The 21,533-nt window shown below is 37.7% G+C and overlaps 1 protein-coding gene across 22 annotated transcripts in view; it reads left to right on the forward strand.

Annotated features, from left to right (window-relative positions):
* The window catches only part of SSX2IP (SSX family member 2 interacting protein), a 42,994-nt gene extending 25,266 nt beyond the window's left edge, over positions 1-17,728 (forward strand). For 13 of the 22 annotated variants that reach the window (XM_033431743.2, XM_033431781.2, XM_033431786.2 and 10 more), the window contains 6 exons: positions 2,681-2,831; positions 4,745-4,881; positions 5,233-5,406; positions 8,775-8,889; positions 9,371-9,536; positions 13,795-17,728. In XM_033431743.2, the coding sequence (XP_033287634.1) occupies positions 2,681-2,831; positions 4,745-4,881; positions 5,233-5,406; positions 8,775-8,889; positions 9,371-9,536; positions 13,795-13,972 (921 nt within the window). In that variant the 3' untranslated portion in view covers positions 13,973-17,728. Of the gene's footprint in view, positions 1-2,680; positions 2,832-4,744; positions 4,882-5,232; positions 5,407-8,774; positions 8,890-9,370; positions 9,551-13,794 lie in introns of all 22 variants that reach the window. The other 9 variants (XM_033431772.2, XM_004262963.3, XM_004262964.4 and 6 more) reach the window with 6 other exon arrangements.
* Positions 17,729-21,533: the final 3,805 nt, after the last annotated feature.

A 21,533-nucleotide genomic window follows, 5' to 3' on the forward strand; every position in this document is an offset into this window, starting at 1 on the left:
CCAGAGCTCATGCTTTTAACCACTGTGCCAAATATCCTTTAAGTAGCTTAAATGTTGTGTAACTTTAGCAGGCTCTACTTTTCAGAGAGTGAAACTTTTATTAACTTTGGGAACCAAAGAATCACTTAGTCCATAAATTTATTGAATGTTCGTTATGTGTTCTAGTCCCTGGAGAGAAAAAGCTGAGAAGATTTTGACTGTTTCCTTTGCCTTAGTTCAGGCTGCTAAAGCAAAGTACCATAGACTGGTTGGCTTATAAACAAACAAAAATTTATTTCTTGCAATTCTGGAGGCAATCAGGATGCCAGCAGGGTTGGTGTCTGTGAGGGTCCTTTTCATGGTTGGATTGCTGACTTCTTTCATCCTCACATGGTGGGAAAAGGTGAGAGAGCTCACTGGGGCCCCATTTATGAGGGCTTCACCCTCATGACCTAATCACTTCCCTAAGATCACCCACCTCCGAATGCCATCACATTGGAGGTTAGGATTTCAACATAAGAATTTTGAGAGAACACAAACATTCAGACCATTGCATCCCACAGGAACCTTTTTTGAGAGAGACAGGCATATAGAGAAGTAATTATTATACACATTAACAGCTATAATAGGGTGGTACAGTGTGTAAAATAAAACAATTATGGCAATCAAGAAAGGCATCACAGGGGAAGTCACATTTGAATTGGCCCTTAGTAGGTGTTTTTTGAGGTGGAAAGCCTGGGGAAATCATTTGATGAGGGCATAACATGTAGAGGTCAGAAAAAAAAGTCACGTAATGGTGAAAATCTTTTTAAACTTAGTTCTTTACATATAAATTTTAATTCTGGACTCAAGCAAGTTCACATTAGTAACTAAAACCTGAAAATAACAATGTTAATGAAGAGTAGTAATTACCAGTAAGTCACCAAACATGTTTTATTAACCTATATTTGAGGATTATTTTGTGGTTTCACAAATCAGTCCAACTGATAAGCTCATCTCCTGTTTTTTTCTTCTTTAAGAAAAGAACCTGAATGTTCTTTTTAGACTCTCCAATTTGGGGTCTGCTTGACATATCTTATATTCAGTTAACTAATCTTTTCTCTCAAAGTCTATCGCTTTGCGTCAGTTCTTAACACTCACTAATACCTTGCCAGGGTTAGCATAGTTTCTGTAACTCCTGTGGTTTCTTCAGTTTTGGACCCAACCTTTACTAATGTCTCATTACCAGCTTTTAGTCAGCAAAAGTAGGTAGTAAATCAAGGAGATCTTTTTCAGATGATAGTATCCTGTATAATTTCTCATAACTCAAGTGTTGAAGTTTGGAGAAACAATAATATCTTAAGTGTATTTTCTGTTTTTTAAAAGATCCTTTTTTTCTAGGTACATTATCTCTTAAAATTTAAGTAATTCACCCATTCCTTACTTGTAAGGAAAGATTTGGGCCCATTATAGCAAGAAGGGTAAGACATAACCTTGGAATGCCTAGGTAGCATCCAAATTTTCATTTATTATTTTGCTTAATTGTAGCCAAAATATATACCCAGAATTCACGTTAAATGCATTTTTAATTTTTTTGTGGTTTTCGAGTTTCACTCAATCTGGCAATTATTAATGTGCAGCAGTTAATTTTAATAATGAATTTGTAGTATTCTGGTATGCCTTGAAATGTATAGCAGAGAAGGTGTAGCTCCTTGGAAGAACTACTGTCAGGTAGCTCCAGAGTGTTGATTGGCAAGAACCAGAGTCACAGTGAGCCACACCCTGGGTTTTTCCCCACCTACGCCCCCTGGGAGACCTAGACCTCTACCAACCCATTGCTGACCTCAGACTATTGATACAGTTCTTCAGACTCAGTCACTCCCTCACTCCTGCTGCATCTATCAGTACATGTGGGAACAGTCTAATCAACCCTTCTTTCTTTTCATCGTCTCTTCTTTTTTTTTCTCCCAGCAAGATATATTGTTCAAATTAGTTAAGTATATGTATCTACTATCCTGGATGTTAATAACAAATTAGGACCATTTTATGTAGATGCAGGTTATTATGACTAAATGTATTATGAATACATTTTGTATTGCTTCCCTATGTTCTTTATCCTGCTTTTGACTTTATTTGATCATATCAGTAAAGGTTGCTACGTTTTCCTGTGATTTAATCTGAAAATGCATGTAAATAGAGTACAGAGAAAAATATCTCCAGTTTTATAAAAAAAAAATTATATGAGAAAAATAGGATTAACAGTTGCTTTTACTTTGGAGATTATTTCACAGGTTTATTTGTCAAAGCAACCAAAAATTGGAGGCAAGTTGGACTGGAGCTGTGTGACACCAGGAAAGTTAGTCTGCTTCTCTAAGCTTCAGTTTCCCCACGTGGTAACATGATTTGAGGACTAATTAACATGTGAAAGCACCTAATAGCATGAGGCAGGTTCCTCTTCCTTACACAGTTCCATGACTTTTGACGCTAACTATGTTGGGCTTCAAATTCAGCTTTGAAGAGACCTGAGTTGGGGAATTTCTATCTTCAGTATTAATCGCTTTTTCTCAAGATATTTATGTTAAGGACTGGGTCATTTATGCTTCAGATACAGCACAGAAATGATTTTGATATGTGTCTCTGACCCAGTCTGATGACTATTGCCTGAGTGTCTAAAGCCATTTTAAGATTCTGGTCTTTCCCTCTCATCTCTGGCCACTTGCAGGTTATCTCTGATATTGAAGAAGATGCTGGGGAACTGAGTAGAGAGAGTACGTGGGACCTTTCCTGTGAAACTGTGAGAGAGCAGCTTACCAACAGCATCAGAAAACAGTGGAGAATTTTGAAAAGTCATGTAGAAAAACTTGATAACCAAGGTAAGTACTGCCTGACTACAGGTAGCTTGAGCTGTGACACTCAGTAAGCTGACTTCAGTCAGTCACCTAGAAAGGCAAGTTACGGGCTCAGACTGAAGTCCTTAGCTCAGTCTGGTGGTTTGAAAAGCAAGACTCTGCCTACTTCCAGACATGCGGTTTGAACCTCACTGAGAAAAAATGCTTTGCTCTCAGAGTGAATGTCTCTGAAAAAAGGACATCATATGTCCATCTGCTCTGAGTGCAGAAGACAATTGAATAAAGTGAACTGAGTCTCTTACTGTATCATGGAAATCGGGAAAATATTAATCATAATATAGTATAAATACGAACCTTTTGCTTATTATTCCTAGATACTTGCCTATTCCTAGGTTGCTAATAATTCATTTCTAAATTATTTTCAAAATAATAGACACTTGTTGCAAAGTATCAATTAGAAAGTGTTGGTTTGGCCAAAAAGTTCGTTCGGTTAACGAATACCTTGTTCAGTAAAGTTCTTGGGTCACTTGTAGACATGTGGATGGACCTAGAGACTGCCATACAGAGTGAAGTAAGTCAGAAAGAGAAAAATATTGTATATTAACTCATATGTGGAATCTAGAAAAATGGTACAGATGAACTGGTTTGCAAGGCAGAAACATAGAGATACAGATGTAGAGAACGAACATATGGACACCAAGCAGGGAAAGCAGGGGGCGGACAATGGTGGTGGAATGAATTGGGAGATTGGGATTGACTGTATACACTGATATATATAAAATAGATAACTAATTAAAAAAAAAAGAAAATTCTTTAAAAAAAACAAAACAATAGACATTTGATGCAAAATATCAATTAGGTATTGGGTTGGCCAGAAAGTTCGTTCGGTTAGTAAATATATTGTTCTTGGTGGAAATGAAAAAATGTCTTTTATTTTTACTTAAAAACCGAACGAACTTTCTGGCCAACCCAATATATAAAGTAGAATATTCAGGTCTCTATTCCCTATGTGTAACACCTAATAGTTTGGTGCATACCTTTCTAGACCTTTCTCTGTGTGCTCGCAAAATATTTATTTTAAGTGTATACAAACCAAAAATTGAATATTACATGTTTATTTCCTACACTCTGCATTTTTCACTTAACAGTCTATTATTTTAGATACCACTTCTTGTCATTATAGATAGTATAAATAGATATATGTAGATGAATATATCCTTATTTTATATTTGTTAAGATTTGCATGCTTTTAAATCAAGAAAATTAAGATTTCTGCTAAGTAAATGAAGGCTATTTAAAGAAAATTTATTCTAATGGTCAAAAATGACAAACTCAGTGCTAATTGTCTCCAAAAATAAAGAGCAGTCAGCAAAATTATAGTATCAGAATTACTTTACATGAGATTTTATTGATTTCAGTCATCATTGTCTATTAGTAAATAGCAAGTATTTTCGGACTTCATATTTGTTGAATTTAATAACAGCAAGATTTGTAGCACTGCGCTGATCTTTGAGGAAGTGTCAGAAGAACATAGTTTATGAATGTTAATTTTTCTGTGAATATAGGTTGTACATTTTTAATTAGGACATAATCGTGAATAAATATGAATTACAGATTAAATGTTGACAATAGAGCTCTGTAAGTAAGGATATCATTTAGTCCAGAAATAGCATGAATTTATAGTTGCCATGAACTCCTTAGAGCTGCTTTGTGCTTTTTAAAATTTTTTAGTGTTAAAATAATATACATTTTGTTTTATTTTATTACAGCTTATAGAATTTTTAAAGGGCAAAGGAAATACCTACCTTTTAGGAAACCTACAAGATTCCAGAAAGGGAAAAGTTCTGCGAGCCTTGATTTTTAAACATATGTGTCCAAACACCATAAACTAAAATGATGACTGTAAGGTTTATGTCAAATTACTGGTTTTGTGTTAGTTTCAAAGGTACACCTAGAAGGTTTTAATGATGAAGATGTAATCTCACGTCAAGACCATGAACAAGAAACTGAAAAACTTGAGTTAGAAATTCAACAGTGTAAAGAAATGATTAAAACTCAGCAGCAACTTTTACAGGTAAATGCGAGGCACCTTTTAAAGCTGGTCTCCCCTGTGAAGGGTCAGAATTTTACTTAATCTTACTATATTTTTACCCCTTTATTTCATAAGATCTGTAGTATTTGACATTTTTCAGTCTAAACTAAGTTCTGTACTTGCCCGGAGATAGACCACGTAGCACCCCTTAGTAGGGGCTTTGCCAGTTAGAAGCATTTGGGAAATGAGACTCCTCATTTCGGTTGACTTTCTGATTCTTTATCATTTCTCTCCTTCCCCTAAAGTTTGACCTGCTTTTCCCTTGTGTTCATTTCAACTTGTTGGAGTGTTGCAGGAACCCTCTGGAACTTACTATGGTTTAAAATTTAATAGCAGCAGCTCGCTACTGCGTGTGATGATGACACCACTTCACTGCTCCGAGACTGTTACTTGTTGGAAGAAAAGGAACGCCTCAAAGAAGAATGGTCCCTATTTAAGGAGCAAAAGAAGAATTTCGAGAAAGAAAGACGAAGCTTTACAGAAGCAGCTATTCGCCTAGGATTGGAGGTATTTTAAGCAATTGGCTTTCCTTGTAGAGCGTTTGAAGGTCCTGGAGAGGTCAGTAGAATGCATCTAAGTTCTGCTTTTTCTTGTTTCTTTGCTATCCATTTTTTTTCTCAAGTATTTTACTAGTGATTTCACAAATAGCTTGAAATGGAAGCTATAACAGAAGGGTATCATTTTGCCTTTACCAGATTTGGGAATTGAAAAAAAATTTTTTTATTGAAAAAACTATAAGCATTTATCATCTTTTTTGGGTGGCTTTATTTTGTTTTGTTTTGTTTTGTTTTATGTTATTTTTTTGGCTGCATTGGGTCCACATTGCTGCACGCAGGCTTTCTCTAATTGTGGCAAGCAGGGGCTACTCTTCATTGCAGTGCATGAGCTTCTCATTGCAGTGGCTTCTCTTGTTGCAGAGCATGGACTCTGGGGGCACAGGCTTCAGTAGTTGAGGTGGGTGGGCTCAGTAGTTGTGGCTCATGGGCTCTAGAGCACAGGCTCAATAGTTGTGGTGTACGGGCTGAGTTGCTCTGCGGCGTGTGGGATCCTTCTGGACCAGGGATCGAACCCGTGTCCCCTGCATTGGCAGGCGGATTCTTAACCGCTGCGCTGCCAGGAAAGTCCGTTGGGTGGCTTTCTACTGTTAAGGGTTTAGCTTCACACAAGAGGTTTCTATTGGGCATCTGTCATGTCTCCACTGTCAGTAGGTGTAGAGTCAGAAGAGAGTGCAACCAAGAACATGTCTTTTGTTTTTAAAAAAGGGGGTTAGGGGTAGAATACAGTAAAAATAAAGTTCTCTCTCTCTCCATCCCCTTATGCAGGGATGAATGCATTAACAGTTAACAGTTTGAACTGTGTGTGTATACACTTCGACAGGTCGCTTTTTTATTTAGCAGTGTATTACCTACATATTTCCTTTTCAAAAATTAGAGAAGTAATGTCTGAAAATGGTTTAAAAAAAGAAATTCAATCCATACAAAAAGCTACAAGGTAAGACAGTATCCTCCATTCTTATTGCCAGTTTCATTCCTTAGAAGTAACCACTGTTAAAAGTTTGTGATTCTTCTGGGAAGTACTATTTTAACTTGAAATAAAGTTCAACCTTCCCAGAAGTACTATTTTGATCGATATAAGCCTATCGATCCCCCACTATGAAAGATAAGGAGTTTAGTGTCTTTATCATACCTCCCATCTACACTTTCTCATTTACATATGATTTCTTCATAATATTTTTACTTTTTGAAGCTACTTTTTAAAGAATTATTTCTCCTAGTTGACTTTCTTGCTTTAAGTAAATTTGTTTAATGCTTCCATTTCAGGTTTGCTCAACTTCAGACAGTACAGGTTTATCCCTTGTTGCACTGCTCTTACCCTTCGGCTCCCCAGGTTTTGTCTGTGATATTAGTTTTCATTGTCAAGGATTATCATGTTTATATTCTGTCTTTTAATACAATTCAGGTGTAAGTACTTTGTCTAAGATGGAGACTTAAGAATTAAAAACCAGACAGAACATTGGTAACATAGTGATTATGTAAATGTTATTCATTCTATAGCCAAGTAATTTTTTTGGACACATACAAATATTCTGTTATTAAGATTTTGCCACATGGAGGAAAATCTTCCATGTATCACTATGTAGTAAATACTTTGACTTTCTTTGTAGCTTCCTTTATGATTTCCTGAATCAGATTCAACTTATATCTCGTGTTATAGTCTCTTTCTTCGGTTCCTTTTCCAATTTGCTGTATTACTTTCTTGAGTCATTTTCTCATAAGTAGTGTGTGAGTGAAAAATATTCTGAATTCTGGAATATCCGAAAAATACATTCTTACTTGATTGGTTTGGCTGGATATAGAATTTAGTTTTCCAACTTTTCCCCTCACAACTTTTGAGTTATTCCATTTCTTCCAGTGTTTTGTTTTGCTCACGAGAAGCCTGGCTGTTATATAACCTGTATTACTTTGTAGATACCTGTGTTTTGTTTTTCCCCCTCTCTGGAAGCTTTTGGAATTTTATGTTCTTAAGAGTTCTGCAATTTTACCAGGAAAAGTCTGGGTAGCTCCTTTCGGCCTGAAGACACTATATTTCTTCAGCTTAGGGATATTTTCTTCAATTCTGTATTTTTTCCTTCTTCTCTTGCATTCTGGAACTTCTGTTAGACAAATGTTTTGCCTTCTGACTACATCTATAGATTGACTTTATGTCCTGAATTCAGGAATATTTTCTCACTCTTATCTTGGGCATCACCAACCTGGTATTCAGCAAAGGTCAGTTTTATTATTCACTTCATCCACTGAGTTTTTATTTCAGAATTTATCTTTTAAGTTTTCTAGTGTCCTTATTTTCTGCTTTTTTTTGGTATACCATTATATTTTACAGATATTCATAAATCTGTCTGATAATTTTTGTTATTTGAAAAAAAAGTTTATCTTGAACTGTTTCCCTTGGCCAGTTCTCTTTATTTATCCTGGCCATGTTTCTTTTATGCTGTTAGTTTTCTTCAGCTGTCTGGTGATCCATGATTTTGTATTAATATTTATGAATGGAAGACTATACGTTATCTTAAGTAGCTGACATGACCTTCCTCTGTAATTACAAAAGCCTGTGTCCAATAGCTATCTCCCTCAGGAGGCAAAAACAGTTTGCACCAGCATTTCCTCCTGTCTTACGGGCTCACCTGTGTTTCTGAGCCCATATCCTCCCACCACCCCTGATGCTACTCCAAGAGATACTCTTGCTGCTTTGCATACCACTCCCCATTCTCTGCCTGAGACTCTGTCTGCCTCTGGTCACTGAGGACAGTGGGGCCAGTGAAGGATGGGAAGGAAGTATGAGAGACCCGAGGGGAGAGGGAGAATTCAGGATTGCTAATTAGCTATTCAGGAGGAGGAGGTTTGACATAGGCCCGAAAGCTGCTAGTACTGGGAGATGGTTGGAGGGTGAGATCAGTGCTTGATGAAGTCATATCTCTTTTTGTTTTTCAAGTGATTAGTTTACAGTGGGGTAAATGTCAATTTTTCTGTCGTTTGTAATCTTATATTTACCATGTTTTGTGTGTTCAAAAGTTATGCTCATATTCCATATGTTTAAAGTTATGCTAACATGCTTATCATTTTGTGTTATACACTTGAATTTCTTCAGAATTGATGTGAAAATAGTAGTTGGCTTGTCAGGAGACACAGGTGAATTTTTATTTTTTAAACATAATTTTCTTAACTGAAATTTTTCTTAGTTTTCTAGGGTTAATTCCTTTGACTAAATATATAGAGATAATCAGAGAGCAGACACAAATAGCTAGAGAAATCGTGTGAAATGGCAATTGTGTGAACGTTGAAGTATTGATCGGTATCTCTTTGGTTTGCTTGTGATGGTAGAGAAAGGCATTTGAAGAAGAAAGAGCCAGTTGGTTAAAGCAACAGTTTCTAAATATGACTACCTTTGACCACCAGAACTCAGAAAATGTGAAACTTTTCAGTGCCTTCTCAGGAAGTGAGTACTTCATAAACTCTTTAATCTGAAAATGCATGTAAAGTACTGTAGATTATTATTAATATATAACTTTAGCAGTCACCAGTAAGAACTCTCTAATTGGAACTAAAAATTAACTTTGATATTTTATTTACTGGAGTCAAAATAGAAATGACAGGAGGACTTTGCATACCCAGAGCAACTTTTGCTGTGAATGTAATAATGTCAAGTTTTGAAAATTCACAGTCTAGAACTAGTTTTTAAACTCGATCCTTCTAAATGTTTGGGGACTGTGCATAACAAAGATCACCGGATTACCTAGACTAGACTCAAAGGGCTACAGTGGATATTTAGATTAATTTGTTCTCTCACACCTCACTTAGAACTGCAAATGAATCTAGTCTAGGACCCTAGTTAATTACCTTCACTATATTTAATGCTTTTCCATATGTAGTGCCTTTTTTCCTTCCTTTTTTTTTTTCTTTTTTTCTTTTTTAAACAGGTTCTGATCGGGACAACCCTACAGTACACTCGAGGCCACGGCAAAAGAAGCCTCACGGTGCGCCTAGTGGGTCTCCAGTTTGCACGTCTAAACTTACTAAATCTCTTCCTGCTTCTCCTTCGACTTCAGACTTTTGCCAGACGCGTTCCTGTGTATCTGAATATAGGTACTGGTCTATAGGTGATCTTCTTACATACTTGTTAAAGTGCTAGAGTTGCGTTGCAAAGGAAAAGTTGGCGTGTCTAGGAGGAGCAACAGTAGAGACTCTGGAGAGGAATTGAGTAGACTGACTCATTCATTGTACAAATATTTATTGGCTATCCATTATGTGTAGACACCTGTTAGGTGCTGGGAATACAGCAGTGAACAAGGTAGCTCTGGTCCCTGTCTTCTGGGAGTTAAGTCATATAATGTGATTCTTTTTATTTCACATGTAAAACACAATTTAAAATACAATCTTATTTCAGGAGTTACTTAATAATTTAATTGTATTGAATAGAAGGATATTGTTTTGATAGTTTCTGTAGAGTACCTGTTTTAGAGTTTCTTGTGGTGTGCCCATTTTATTGGTGTGGAAGGACAAAGACCTGAGAAAAGCCCCCTCCCCTTGACTGGTGAAGAGGGTCTGTGCCCAAGGATGACAGGGTAGACAGAGTTGCTCCCCACCCCCAGGAGAGCCAGATACTGCTTTTAACTGATGCGTTGTGGTATTTTCCTCTGTCTGAATTTGTTACATCATTTTCTAAGGTATAATATCAGTACTCTACCTCAGAGCCTATTCCAGGATTGATTTTGAACTAAGCAGATAGCACCTTCCTCGGGAAATAGAGAGGAGTAGCAAAGAGCAAAGGGACATGTCGCAGAGTGTGGTGGTGATCGCTCTCCTCTTCACTAACGTAGGAGACAGTGGCACGAGGGCCTTCCCAGGCGCCTTAGAAAGCAGGAGCCAGGGCTGCAGCACAGTTGGCCTGTTGTAGTGAGAGAGAGACTGGTGTGGAGCTAAGTGCTGAAGACACCAGCTAGCCTTTGGACCAAGAATTGTGAAATAGATAATTTGGTTTTTTTGTTTTTTTGTGTTTTTTTTTGCGGTATGCGGGCCTCTCAGTGTTGTGGCCTCTCCCGTTGCGGAGCAGAGACTCCGGACGCGCAGGCTCAGCGGCCATGGCTCACCGGCCCAGCCGTGCCGCGGCATGTGGGATCTTCCCAGACCGGGGCACGAACCCGTGTCCCCTGCATCGGCAGGCGGACCCTCAACCACTGCGCCACCAGGGAAGCCCGAAATAGATAAATTTTTAAACAAAAATATGAAGTTTTAAAAAAGGACAAGGGACTCTCATTTGTAGTTGGCCTTTAAAAGGATTAGGACTCTAAGTAAACACTGGGGGGCAAAAAAGGAGCTGGGGGAAGAGTCCTCCAGGCAAGTGTAGGAACCCTGAGGCTGGACACGGGTGTGTTTGTGGATGGCAAGTGTAGTTAGTGAGCACGACCAGGAGGTGTGAGGGTGGGAGGTAACATTATGTAAAAGTTCAGATGTATACACAGGTAGAGGGAATGAGGTCAGGGACCCTGTGTACCCATCACCCAGGTTCAGCAGTTACCAACTCACAACTAATATTGTTTATATACAGCCCCACTCTGCTTGTGCTCCCACCACGCACTTGAGATTTCATTTGTCAACTATGTTAGTCTGTACTTGTAAGTCGGATATTGTTCTAAGGGCAATGGAAAAGCATTGGAGACCTTTTAAGTGAGATAATGATTTTTTTAAAAATCCAAGATTTAAAAAGATTACTTCATTTTGGGCTTCCCTGGTGGCGTAGTGGTTGAGAGTCCGCCTACCGATGCAGGGGACGCGGGTTCGTGCCCCGGTCCAGGAGGATCCCACATGCCGCGGAGCGGCTGGGCCCGTGAGCCATGGCCGCTGAGCCTGCGCGTCCGGAGCCTGTGCTCTGCAGTGGGAGAGGCCACAGCAGTGAGAGGCCCGCGTACCGCAAAAAAAAACAAAAACAAAAACAAACAAAAAGATTACTTCATTTTATTATATGAGAAACAGATTGTAGGAGCACAAGCCAGGAGAGCCAGTTAAGAAACATTAGTGGAGTTGAGGTGAGAGATGTGGTAATTTGCACCCTACGGTCATTACATGAAGACAGAACTGTGCTTGGATTTAGGCTGTGTTTTGCAGTTAGAGCCAATAGGTTGATGTGTGAAATATGGGAAGTTAAAGTTTGTTTAATTTACAATCAAAAGATAATATAAGCTCAGGGTATGTTCTTACATAGAATGTTATTGAAGCCCCCAAATTTGACCAATCAGAACGCTGTGTATAGATTTAGACAGACATTCTGCTCACCATTTACAAATACAGGCAGCCCTCGGAGATGTTGCAGATTCAGTTCCAGACCACTGCAATAAAGCGAGTATCGCAACAAAGCGAGATACTCAAACTTGTTGGTTTCCCAGTGCATATAAAAGTTATGTGTGCACTGTACTGTAATCTATGAAGTGTGCAATAGCATTATGTCTGAAAAAACAATGTACGTACCTTAATTTTAAAATACTTTATCACTAAAAAATGCTAGTTAGTCTGACAACCCAGGGTTGCCATAATCCTCTGTTTGTAAAAAAAAACTCAGTATCTGCAAAGTGCAATAAGTTGAAATGCCATAAAATGAAGTATGCTTGTAATGCATTCTGTACCTAAAAGAGAACATAGCTTAGTTGCCTCAATTACTTTTATGTATTTAAAATTTTTACTTTTTTACATAATTATTTTTAGTTATAAAGTATTTAACGTAAATATTCCTTGAAGACTTTGTTTTGTGTTTAATGAAAAGTCCAACATTTAGAACCTACATCATAGGGTACTGTGAGATTCAGTACCAATATATGTAAAGCACTTAAAACAGTACTTGGTCCATTGTAAACCTTCAGTAACAGGCTATAAAAATAAAAATATATGTAAACGTAAGTGGATTATAAAAATGCTTTTCTGTTTCTTGTGTTCAAGAGCTACACTGAGCAATGTCAGTGGCATAGAAACAGAATTTTGGAGCTTAACGAAATTTCATTAAGCTATTCACAGATACTGGCCACTGAGGGTAAAACAAAAGAGTCATGTAACTGGTTATCAGGAGAGAAGCTGTGCAGCTTGACATCATCCTTGAAATTTTAAATTATTTGGTATATTTGGATTCCTGCTCCTAAAGCACCTTGGATCTGGGTTCGTAATAAGATTATGACAAAACAATTAGGAATGTTTATAGCTAATTTCTACAGCAACAACCTCATTGCTCCTTCACTGTAGAGTGGAATGTTACATACGGGCTGTGCCTGGATTCCGTGCAAAGTACCTCTTGTACTAAGTTACGTAGAGAACTTAGTTCATCATTGATCTCATCTCATCTGAGACGGCAGGGATTCTGAATCTGAATTATAAGCAAGTTCCTTTTTTTTTTTTAAGCAAGTAAGTGTAAGTAAAATTGTCAATTATGCTTTTGGTTTAGCGTTTTAGAATTAAAGCAACTTAATTTTTTTTAGGATTGCCACATTATAAGGTTGAGTTAGTTAACCAAAGTCACACCAAAAAATGAACATTTAGGCAAAAGAAGTTTTGTGAAAAAAAATTACGTAAGATATTCAGTTGATAAAAATGTATTGTTCATTGATTCAATCCCATGATTTGCAAGTAATCATTTAACTAAATTTCCTTGTTTTGAGGCTGGTTGCAGAGTATACCTCAGACTGTATCTCCGAAGCTAGGGACTGTGTCTGTGTTCAGACACTTAGATTGTTATTGTCCGACACTTAAAGTTAATTGAGCATCATCATTAAGTGCTTAGTGTGTGTTAACTCATTTGGTTCCCACCCCAACCCTGTGAGGTGTAGGTTCTATTATTATTTCCATTTTACAGCTGAGGAAGCTGAAGAACAGGGAGGGTTAACTTGTCAGAAGTGACGTAGTAAGTGGTCCAGCTGGCATATGAACATAAACCATCTGTTCAGGGTCTGGAGTCCTAACCACTTTGTGGCACTCATTAAATATCTGCATGAGTGAACGGATGGAGGATGAAAGCATGCATGAACAAATGGATGAGTGAAGAAGGAAACTATAAAGAGATTAGAAACTAGTGACAGAAAGACAGGGGTATGGGGAACATTAGCTTTCAAAACTCACATGTTCTCTGTCTACCTTAGGCTCTAGTTGGGTAGCATCCTTCACAGTAGACTGAACAGATAAATAAAATAAATAGATGGATAGATAAAAGTGACCATGTTGAAACACTTCTGTGTTTTTGACCAGTGTGTCCTCAAAATTTACTTAGCATGAGACAAGGGAGTCATCAGATTTTAGACATTCAGGCATATCTAAGGTGTGAAAGGAGGAGGAGATGATGATTAAGATCTCCCTTTTCTTTCCCCAGCAGTTCTATCAGTGTACTAAATACAACCCCTGAAGAATCTAAGCCAAATCAGGTTGGAAGAGAATGTACAAATCAGAAGTGGAGCGTGGCATCAAGGACTGATTCACAGGAAGCTTGCTGTAGTGGATGCTCCTCGACCCACGCAGACGCTCACATAGAGAAGGATGACTTACCTTAGACATGTGAACTGGGATTTTGTTTTTTTTCATTAACATGTTCATCAAATTTCACATCTGAGTTGAAACAGGGTGTGTTATAAAGTCAATCATCTCTAATAATTTAAAATGGTCTGTGTTGTTTGTTTGGGCTTCCCTGTTCCTCCCCCAAAGAGCTAAAATGTTAAATCTATTTAAAAGGATATAAAAGCTTTGGATATGTATTTTTAGTAACAGAAGCACCTGGTTCTGTGAATAAAGGAATGTATGAACGTTTGGATGCAAACAAAGCACTAGAATGAGTTTCCTCTTATAGGTATTAAAAATAGCACTTTTAGGAAACTGATTATTGTAAATGTTTAATTTTGTCTCATATATAGTTGGCATTGGAAGTTTAGCCTTTCCTTGAATGTATACTGTAGCTTTTTAACAAAGCAAGTTATATATTTATTATGTTTAGTGTGATTTGAAATACCCTCTTTCATATGTTTTAAATAAAGTGAAATTTATGTATGTTTTGTACATAGATATACATGATTATGTTAAGAGGCTTTAAGATTTAAAGATTTTACACATCCATAATTATAGTATTTCATGCCAATAAAATTTTTATTAGTGATATTCTGTTTACAGATGTATTAGAGCCATTGCCACCTTATGTTTAAGAATTTTTTGAACCCATCTGAGCAATAAATACTGAAAAGGTATTCCATGAAGCCAAGTTCTTTAGATCATTAACATTACTAATGTTACATTTTGGAGATTTCTGTAGCATTAGGTTCTTTTAATATGCAGGATACTACAATTTTTCAAAGGATTATTGATTTTAGCATAATAGAGGTAAGACAAGAGTACCTTTGGATGAAACAATTTAAGAATATTGGCTTAGGATATTTGGATGATAGAAGATATTAAGATATTTAAGATGTTTGGATGGTGATATTTTCTCTACCAGATGGGTACCCATACCGTAACACCTGTACCAGCAAAGGCTTTGTATAGTTGCCAGTAATTCTTTAATAATTTTTCAATGAGATATTTACTGATAAGGAAATCTGATAACATAAAAGCGTCAGATTTTATAGTCCAGATATGATACTCTGGACAAACTTGTCATTTCACTTTCAGGACTGATTGCATGATTCTTCATGGTTGTTATTGTTATTATTATTGGTAGTAAGAATAATGTAAGTGTGGGCCCAAGCACTTTCCTAGAATTTTCATCAGAAAGCTTTAAGTACCTAACTCTATTTGTCTCTGCATGTAGAAGCCTACACAGATCCAGTCCTTGCTGTAGGTGTTGTAGTTTAGGCCCATCTGCCTTCCCATTTTCTAGCAGTTTAACCATTTGTATTCACTCACCTGGTTGTGGCTGTTCAGTTTAAATTTGTCATGTTAAAAAAGTACTTTTGTCGGGCTTCCCTGGTGGCGCAGTGGTTGAGAGTCTGCCTGCCGATGCAGGGGACACGGGTTCGTGCCCCGGTCTGGGAAGATCCCACATGCCGCGGCACGGCTGGGCCCGTGAGCCATGGCCGCTGAGCCTGCGCATCCGGAGCCTGTGCTCTGCAGCGGGAGAGGCCACAACAGTGAGAGGCCCATGTACTGGGGGGAAAAAAAAAAAAAGTACTTTTGTCATCCACTCACTCACTATATATATAACTCTTTGGAATTGCGTAGCAGCAGCCATTTTTTCAGGGTTAATAGCATATTATTGAGTATCTTGTAAGACATTAGTGAAAGTGCTCATGAGAAAGTACCACATTTATAGTCTCAAAAAGCTGGCTCTTGAGCAAAAGCAAATTAGTCACCACATTCAGCTTGGTGCATGCCCCTTTTTTACCATTTAAAAATATTAGATATGATGCAGAATTTCAGAAGTAGTACCATACTCCAAAGGAAGAAACAGCTGCGATATCGTTCTTTTGCTATTGAGCAATAACGTGATCAAAGAAAAGCAATCAAATTTTCTAAGTAGGCAGTGATACATTTGTCAAGAATTGGGGTTTTCTTTTCAGGGCTTTCCATGATATACTTGGCTAGAAACAGTGTTCTAATTTTTAGAGTAATCTCTTTTAGGAATATTGCATTCCACAATGATGAATTTCTACAAAGCAGCATCAGTTTTTTGGTTTTTTCATTTTTAAGTTGGTTGAATTCTCATATTGGAGAGAGAAATTCCCTTGAGACTTACTTTGAAATCTAAGGTGTGAAAGAAACAGTAAAATGAAAGCCAGGATCATTGTGCTTTTGATAAAAGATCTGCCAGTAGTTGTATGTTTTACTTAACAGCGTAGTTTGCTTTACATTCCGGCTCCAATGATGATTCCTAGTCACGCTAAACTTCCTAGAATGTTGAAACGGTTTCCATGCTGGATAACTCCTGACTCCACACATAAAACTCCTGGATTTTATTTGCCTTCCCTCTCTAGGTGTTTGCAGTTTACTAGTAATACAGCCGTGCTGCAGTCTTGCATTTAGCCAAGATGAGGTGAGAGAGAACCATGTTCACTTTTGCTTGAAAGTCTTCCTGACCGTTTTCAGTGTCGTCTTCTTTATCAGGATGCAGATCTGAAACATTCTGTGCCTTATTTGTTTTTATCCATTTTGAATTTTCAAAGCATAAAAGTGGCAAAGAAAATTTAAGAGATTTTATTTCCTACTCTTAAATTTTTATATCTTCAATTTATGATGAGAAACTTAATAGAAGGACAGTCCTACCAGAAAATTAAGATTAAACTTAATAAATAGGTACTTTCTTGTAGAAGCAATGTATTAAATGTGTAGATTCACAGAGCAGTCCATGGCAAATTGTTTTCCTCATGGTATAATTAAAATACTGTCGTTACTTAGAATTGCATTTTTCGTACCTTTGCTGACCAGACTTGTTCATAGGCCTGTGGTAACACTTTTTTGGGGGAAACATATTCCATAGTACATGGTGAGAAGGAGAGCGCCCTAGAATCCAGTTTTGACCTGCCCTGGTGGAGCATTTGAAAACGCCCGGAATGCCAGGAGAGGTTTTGCAGTGTGTACGCGCGGAACGCTGTGAGCTAGCAAACCCCTTATGTGATTGCCCTGTTGTAAAAGTCTTGAACACCTGTTGCCTGATGTAAATCATGTTCTTATTTCTAGATTGGATTTAAACTAAGTATGGGTCTTGGAAGTCTAGTAAATATACTTCTCCCTATGTTTGTCCTTAATTTTTTTCATTCTTTTCATAAGCATATAAAAGTAGCTGCTGTGTGTCAGGGCTTATTACTACCTTCTAGTTACTGCGGAGGGAAAGACAACTAAGCATGCTCCCTGCCACTGAGAATCTCTGGGTTGAGTGGAAGACCAGCTATATAAACCTAAATTGTCATAAACAATGGGAGATGCTGTTCAGACATTCGGTCTGGTGATAAAACTTGGACTCGTCGTTCTGCTCCAGGATCACGTATCCGTCTCCTAACAGTGAGAGCTTCTAGTTAAAGAGTCTTTGCATTATTTCCTATGGGAAGAACTATGTAATTAATATATTACTGTTTTGTTTTTGTTGGGTGTTGGGTTTTGTTTTTGTTTTCTACAATCAAAATAACCTGCAAAGCAGCATTAAGAATTTCTGCCCACAAGAACATGTATTATTATCTAATAGAAAAAGAATTTACAAAGATTTGGGCCATGTAGATAAGGATAATAAGATAGGTTATTCTAGTCATTTCTCTAAATATGTTTTTATCAGGTTGGATGTAGATTAAAGTGGAATGGACTGATTAAATTATTTGATTTATATAAAAATACTTCACTTGACTGGTTGGTTTTTTTGGTTTTGGTTTTGTTTTTTTAACATTTACAAATACCTGATTTCAGAGATCTTAGGAGGTACTGTAATGCCAGTGATACATAAAGATCCTGGTAGAGACCCTCTTATATTTTAGATTCAGAAATACTTATACCTCATATGACGCTTAACCCATAGTAAGCACACAATATTTATTAATGAGAGAGATGAAATACTAATGAAACAAGTAGCACATTACTTCATTGGCATGAATGGACTAAATTTCAGGTCAAAATCCTGAAACTCTTCTTTCTCAGGAGGGCTAGGAGCCTTTTGTTTTGGTTGATTTCCAGCCCCATCTAGCTTGGTTCCTCGCACAGAGAATTGGAATAGAGTAGGCCATTCTACAGTGAAAAACACCAAACTTGTGTGGTTCAATACAAAAATTGAATTCTTGCTCATGAAATGACCAGCGTGGATTGCGCGGTCTGCTCGATGGCCCGCAATGTTGTCAAATCGGGGAAAGAGCAGACTGGCAGGTGATGGTGGATATTAAGAGCCAGATCTGAAAGAGACACGCACATTGCTTTGTCCACAACCTAGACGTACAGCCTCAACCTAACAACAAACGACTGGGAGATGCAGAAAATGAGGCTATTTGGTGAGCACTGATAGCTCTGCTACATAATGTGCTTGATGTGTTACTTACTTTAAAAAAAAAATAACCAGCAAAACATAGTACTCTGTGCAAGGGATTTTTTACTGATTATTTATTAAAGCTTCAAATCGTCTTAATTTTTGGAAGGAATGTATTTTAAGGCTTCTCTTGCCTTCTCTAACCTTTTCATAATACAAAGTTTTTTAATGTTTAAGTGGTAATTTTACACGCTTACTAAGATATAGTATACTGAACACATTTTCTTTTGATTCAACAACCCTGCAAAATAGAATATTAACCTTCCTATTTTTAGAGAGTTGGTAACAGACTCAGATATCAAGGGACAAATGCAAGCTCACATAATTATAAGTGACAAAATCAGAACTGAAAAACCCAGATCTTATCATCCCTAAATTTCAACTTATTCCAGACTGCTGTAGTGCCTTTTGGTATGGCTTTCTGAGTGAAATTGTTCAGTTCTTAACCCATAACCTGTCACCCTGTCATCTCCAAAGGTATTGATAGTTTGATCCACATACGAAGCTCACCCTTGTTTTTGTTAACGGTGACCATGGCAGTCCTATTCAGAACTGAATCTCTACCTTTTCAAGTTTAGGGCATTAAGGATCTAACTGAGATAGCCAATTTAATAGCAAATAATACTCTAACAAAAGGTCACTGAGTAATGCCAAGATATACCTAGACAGCCTGCTTTTTCTGCCGTGTCTTTTGTTCTCTCGTAGTGTGTGCACCACGTCTCTCTGTGACTACAGTCACGGTGACCAAAAACATTGTTTTGTCCAATGGTCCAGTAATCTTTTGCAGCTATCACCATGAAAAATGAATGTTAAAGTAGTAGAATTAAGTAACGTGCATGAATATTTTTACTCAATTTAGAAAGAACAGCTGCTTGCAGGGCAGCTGGAGATTTTCTAGTTTCCCTGCTGTGTCTGCATTTAGATATTTCGTTTTCTTGTTTCTGGTTTGTCAAGACAGTTTCCTGGTTACAGTGCTCCATTAAAGCAAACCACGCCCCAGCCCAGTGTACTCATTAGAAAAAAACAGACTTTTGCACGTTCCCTAAAGCCCTCAGACTGAGACCCCAGAACCTGCCCTCCATTCCAGTTCTCTGGACCCAATTCTCTAATATACCTGGGGTCTAAGCTGAGGCGGAAGCTGTCCAGCTAGGGATGGGGTCAGACACTGCTGGTTCTCGACCCTAACACGTGTCGGCACCTAGTCCTCTCCAGCCCTTACGTGTGGTCATTACTTGATTACAACATCATAATTAACTTACCCCGAATACCTGTGGCTCTAACTCTTTCAGGATAACCTTTTTTCCTGATTTTATATCAGTGAAAAGTTTCAATGAAACAGTTCTGAAAGAGTTGCCCAGGAGTGCAATGCTTTTATGGCGGATCAACTAAACTCTTTTAGCCTTTTTCTTTATCAGTCGCTTTTACCTTGAAAAGTAACTAATTGATAGATTATTTTGGGTAGTTTCATCCCTTTTTAAGCAAAAGGAATTAAATAGTGAAAATCTCTATAGATTATTTGAATTTAGTGAAATCAAACTTTCCCAAACAGTTATTTCTTCTAGGCTTAATGCCCTAAAGAAAAAGAGAAATCCGTCAACAACTAGCCATACAAAACAATGTTATATGTTAGTTCTAAGAAGCTATTTTGATCTTAAAGAAACCATGGGAAATTTTAACTGGAATTAGAAAATTCAGCTTTGATCCTTTATTTCTGACACAGGATTGCTCATTTTTATCAAAGGCAAAGATTTGAGGAAATGACAAATTCAGTTCATGCTTTTAATTTAAAATCTATAAATTATTGTCCAAACTGAGTTGTTTTCAGTAGTGAAAGGGGAGCTGTTCATAATGAGGCCCATACCAGAGGTGTAAAGTGGGATGAACGGTCACCTTACTTGTGGCTGAAGGCTCCTCCAAGTAACCAGAACTCTGACTTGAGTTTCGACTGTTGAACCCTAATCCCTTCAAAACTACTCCCTTTAATTCATGCCTCAGGTACGGTTTCTATCAATAAAAGATGGAGTCAAGTTGTTGTCTATCTTAATGTACGGTCAGTTCTCCTAAAACACTTGGTTTAGAAGTGCAACGCAAAAAATCAAATTTGTCCCAGGGTGATTGATACATTAGGGGACGGTTTAAGCATAGTGCAAAATTTGCATTTGCTAATGCATGATTCTGTCTGTGAGAAACACCAGATGGATACGGAAAACTACCCCCAGCTGAACTGAGCTGGGTAGAGACACATAAACCACATAGACACCTCAAATATCCACCAGCAACTTCAGTTTACCACGTGTGTTACCAGCAACACCCACCCCTACCTGGCATTACAACTTCCCCTTCCATTTCAGGCAACTTCCTGCCGCCACTTTACAATAACTCACAAGCTACAACCTACCAACACCCCTTCCATAAGCAAACTTCCAGTCTTTTCCAAGGTCAGGTGCCGTATTTGTTGTGGTATTTATGTGTTTCTTAACCATTTAACATGTATAAAACTCTGCTGCTGGTTTTATTAGGATTTTTTTTTTGAGTCACTGATGAAGTTTTTGAGTGTTGTGCCCATAATCCTATTTTCTCCAAACCCCCTGTGCTATTTACTGTGCGATTTTGCACATGGTGGTCTTAGGAGTGCATTTGTTGTGTGAGAGCAGAGCTGATAGAAAAGAGCAGCCTTCTGTCGACTCATTTATAACTCAGACTGCTGGAGAGCCTCTCAAAATTCCATGCCAACTTCCCTCAATCTACACATCTGTGACACAATCAAACTGCTTTTTGTGGGTAGACACTTACTACATTTTAAACAGCCCTTGCTGTGTTCCAGACACCACACTAAAGCCATAATAAGCAATTTCTTTTATTTCTCCCAGCAACTTTATAGGTAGGAACTATAGTTATACCCACTCGACAGATGAGGAAACTGAAGCAAGGAGAGAGCAATTTGCCCATTGCCACACAGCTAATACATGGTGGAGCTACAGTTGAGCATAGGAATCATATTAAAATTATTTTACAGCATTTTCTCTCAATCTGATAACATCTATTTTCCTTTAATAGTAACTTAAATGTTATGCCTATAAAGCTTTCCCTATAAGCTTCTATAAGCAGGCAGTCACCTCTCTGCTTTC

Source organism: Orcinus orca, chromosome 1, assembly GCF_937001465.1.
Source record: "Orcinus orca chromosome 1, mOrcOrc1.1, whole genome shotgun sequence".
In the NCBI taxonomy this organism is placed as follows: domain Eukaryota; kingdom Metazoa; phylum Chordata; class Mammalia; order Artiodactyla; family Delphinidae; genus Orcinus; species Orcinus orca.